This window comes from Leishmania donovani, chromosome 24, assembly GCF_000227135.1.
Source record: "Leishmania donovani BPK282A1 complete genome, chromosome 24".
NCBI classification, from domain to species: Eukaryota; Euglenozoa; class Kinetoplastea; order Trypanosomatida; family Trypanosomatidae; genus Leishmania; species Leishmania donovani.
In genome coordinates, this window is record NC_018251.1 from 426,334 (window position 1) to 430,287 (window position 3,954).

At 64.1% G+C, this 3,954-nt stretch overlaps 1 protein-coding gene across 1 annotated transcript; it reads left to right on the plus strand.

Annotated features, from left to right (window-relative positions):
* Positions 1 to 852: 852 nt before the first annotated feature.
* On the plus strand, positions 853 to 3,954 carry LDBPK_241190 (hypothetical protein, unknown function; the record flags this gene model as incomplete). Its single annotated transcript, XM_003861162.1, has 1 exon — positions 853 to 3,954. The coding sequence occupies one exon, from the start codon at positions 853 to 855 to the stop codon at positions 3,952 to 3,954; it is 3,102 nt and encodes a 1,033-aa protein (XP_003861210.1).

Here is a 3,954-nt window from a genome sequence, read left to right on the forward strand (position 1 = left end):
GAGACACGCACGGGTCGAGATAGGCAGTGTGAGGCAGGTTGGAGGGTGATGGGCAGGTGGTATGGCGAGAGGTCAGCATCCGCTTGACAGCATCGGTACTGTCCTATGGAGGAAGCGCACACGAGCCCCGTTACGTGGCACGTGCCCTTTCAACCTCTCCTTGTTTTTTTCTTTACTTCATGTCTACCCCCCCCCCTTTCTCGCGTAGCGACGGGGCGTGAAGGTGATGGCTGGCTGAACACTGTCATCGTCGTCATTGTCGCCGCCGCCGCTATCTTCTTCACAAGCTTAAGGTTTGTTTGGAGTTTGTCGTCGCTCTCTCTCTTGCTGTGGCTGTGAAGGCCCTCTGTTCCCGGCCGTGTTGTTGTCTGGGTCTTCATGTGTTTCTGTGTCGCTCTAGAGTCCTCCTTCTGCGCCGGCTAGTTGATCGATCGCAAAGTGGCCAGCAGCAACGCGAAGACGGAGCGCGGGCGGTTGGGGAGTGGTGCGGGGGAAGGGGAAGGGGAAGGGGGCGCGAAGTGCCGCGTTCTCGCGCGCGTTCTCTCCTCTCACCCGCCGTGCCGTCGTGGGCTCTCTCCTCTACACCGAAGCATCGGTATGTGTCTCTCCCTCTCGCGAAGGCGCCCGCTGGAAAGACCCCTTGCCGTGGAACGCAACGCGGTTGCAGTCCTTCCCCGCTACCCTCCTCAGCTGCGGAACGGATGTCCCACTCTCCAAGCTCCCCTCGCCTCTCCGTTCTTTCGCCACAACGCCCACACAGACACACGCATACGCAGACTTGCGCCCACATATCTACTTCTTGCGCTGCGTGTTTCGTCCCAGCGCGTTGCGCGCGCCGGAAGACGGCCAGCGATGAACTTTAGTGCAGCACCCAAGGGTACGGAGACGACCCCGTCACGCGTGCCATTGAAGGGCCTCACGCACCTGCGCCGCAGCCGCATCACTCATCTTTCCACTCCCCACTACGCCCAAACTGCGGCGTCTGCATCCGCAAGTTCACTGTTGTTTACCTCCACCTCCTCAGCCGCCCACCCAGCGGCGCGAACATTCACGTCGCCGTCGTCCAGGGGACATCGCACCCCTGGCGCTTCGGCAGCCTCAACGTGGGATGTGCAAAGGGCTGCGTCTGCGCGTTGCGCAAGTCGCTTCTCGTCACCGCAGGCTCTAGGACCTTATACAGGTAGCGTCAGGAGTCCAGCATGGCATGGCCGCTCTCGGCTGGCCCTCGCCGCGTTCGGCAACGGCAGTGGCGGCGGAGACACATCCAGCAGAGCACCCTGGCGCCACCATGTGGCAGCTGTGTGCCACCGCTTACAGCATACCGTGCAGGAAGCTGAGCAGATACTGGTGCCTGCGACAGCCTCCGCTGCCTCGGCACCATCCAGCACCCCTCTCGACCAAAACAGTAGTGGGGGGCTTCCGTGCACATTGGCGCAGGCCATGGATGCACTGCAACGGTACCGCAGTGGCTGCATGGCGGCCATGCTGGAGCTGGATGCGCTGCAGCAGCAGCACGGCCTCTCAGCCTCCTCAACGCCCCCTCCGACCGGGGAGGCGGAGGATCCCACGATCCTCTGCTCTCCGATTCAGTCAGTGCACGGACGCACGGCCCACGAGGAGGACGACGCGGACACCTCGCCGCCCAGCCTCACGGACGCGGCGCAGCTCTACCGCCGATACCATCTCATCAAAGCGCACCTCAACGACACCGTAGCGGCGCAGTCCGCGTACATGCAAGAGATCACGCTTCAGCAGCAGCTCCGCGAGCGTGAGGGGGTCATGTGCGAGTATATGTGGACGGCGCGGCTGCTTGTGGAGCAGGAAGCGGCAGAGCGTGCGCACCTTGTCTCACTGTGGGCGTATCTCATCGCGTCCGCACCGGAGCGGCCGACGGCGTCCAATGCACGTGCCGGTACCGGGTTCAAGCCTACGGCGGCAGCGCGTATGCTGCACACCCTCGCCACAGCAGCGCCGCCTCCGCCAGAGCCAGCCAAGCTCGCCTCCTATGTCGCCGCAGCTCCGCTGCCGCAGCCGCCCACACACGGCGACACCGCGGCTGCTCGTCTGGCGGCGCAGAACGAGTCTCTGCTGCACGATCTTCACCATTCGAACGAGCGCACTTACGCGCTGCTACACGAGCAACAGAAGGGCCTACAGGAAGCACAGGAGCGTGCGCTGGCGCAACTGGTTGCCCGCCACGATGCGGAGAAGAGTGTTCTGGAGGCACGTGTGCGCGCGGCGCAGGAGGCAGCGGCCCAATCACAGCACCGCCTTACCGAAGTAAAGCAGGCGCTCGCAGCTGCGCAGTCTGCCACCTGCGAGATGCAGCGGTGCGCCGGCTTGACGTATGACGGCATGCACCAGCAACTGAAGGACACAACAAAGAAGATGTGGCAGCTCCAGCTCGCGAACGATCACCTCGATGCCAAGGCGCGGGTGCTGGAGAGGGAGCTGGAGGAGCTGCGGTTGAGTCCCTCGTCGGTGCGAAACGGCCAAGGAGGCAACGGGACAGCGTCCTCTGCAGCAGAGCAGGCAAGCGGGTTGGCGTCGCTCTCGGCCGCCGGCGCAGCGTATTCCAGCAACGGCTGCGCCAGAAATGACGGTGGCAGCCGCACCGGAAGCGTGACCAATGTCCGCCACGGACAGCCGCCCGCGTCATCGCGTCGTGCAAGCGCACAGAGAGCAGCCGGTGGTGGCCGCAGGGGTGGCAAAGCCCAATCCGTGAGCCCTGGTGTGTGGTGTGCGTACGAGGAGCGCAGCGGTCTCTTGACAAGCGCGACGCCAGTGAAGCAGCTGTCGCTAGGCTCCTCCCTCTCCTCTGGACACGCCCTCGCCGCGACGCGCTGGACACAAGAGCTGCAGCACGGGAATGCACATCCGCGATCGCCCTTCATTCGCATGGCCCACTCGCATGGATCCTCGCTCTTGGTCGTCTCCGCCAACTCGACAACGACGGACACGGACGAGAACGCGTCGAACATGAATGAGCATGATGCCGCGTACGCACCCACGTCGAATACGAATCAATGGAGACCCCCGTCAGTCACCGGTAAAGTGGGGGATGACGACAAGGACAGCATCAGCAGCAGCCGACATCGACTGTTTGAGCGCACGCTGTCGCCGGCTCGCCAGCTCTCGCTCGACCGCACCCCTGCACAGCAATCCTCTGTGGCCGCAGCGGCCTACCCATTATGCGTTGAGGCATCGGAGATAGACAGCGAGCGTGACTCGGTCGCCCACAGTGACCCATCACGGGCGCAACCGAATGCAGCAAGGCACTGCTCCAGTGCGTCAGCGCAGACAAACGCCGCCGAGTCCCTCCGCAGCGCGACCCCTCGCCTCGGCGGGGTCCCTGCAACCAGCTCGGGCCGTTTGCAGGCTCCGTCCGACACCGCGTATGATGGTGGACACCCGCCCCCGCTGACGGTTCCGCACGACATGGACAACTTGACGAATGGCGAGAGAGCAACGGCCAAGTCCGCCGCCGCCGTCGCGGAGGGAGAAGAGGTGGAGCTGCAGCCTTCGTTAGCGTCGGTGTGCTCTTCCCCGATAGCGTCCGGCTCACTTGCAAGATTGGAGGCTGTGCGTCGCGATATCCTCCGCCACGCCGAGCGGCTGGAACGGGAAGTGCAGGTAGTGACCTCCCGTCACGATGCAGCGCGACGACAGCGGCGGCGCGAGAGAGACACGCTGCGCGTGAACGCGTCCATACACAGCGGTAGCAACAGCCCAGCCACCTCTGAGCCGCGCAACGACGAAGGTCGGGACACGGGTGTGGGCCATGCCGACGACGCCGACTCTGAAGCGCTCAATCGCGCCCTCGAGGAACTCCACATTGAGCAGCAGGAGGACGACGACGAACTCGAGCGCTTCTACGCCCACGTCAACCAGAAGCGGATGGAGCTGGAGCGGTGCCTGCGCTCTGTGGAGGACAGGCTGGCCTCCCTGCTATAA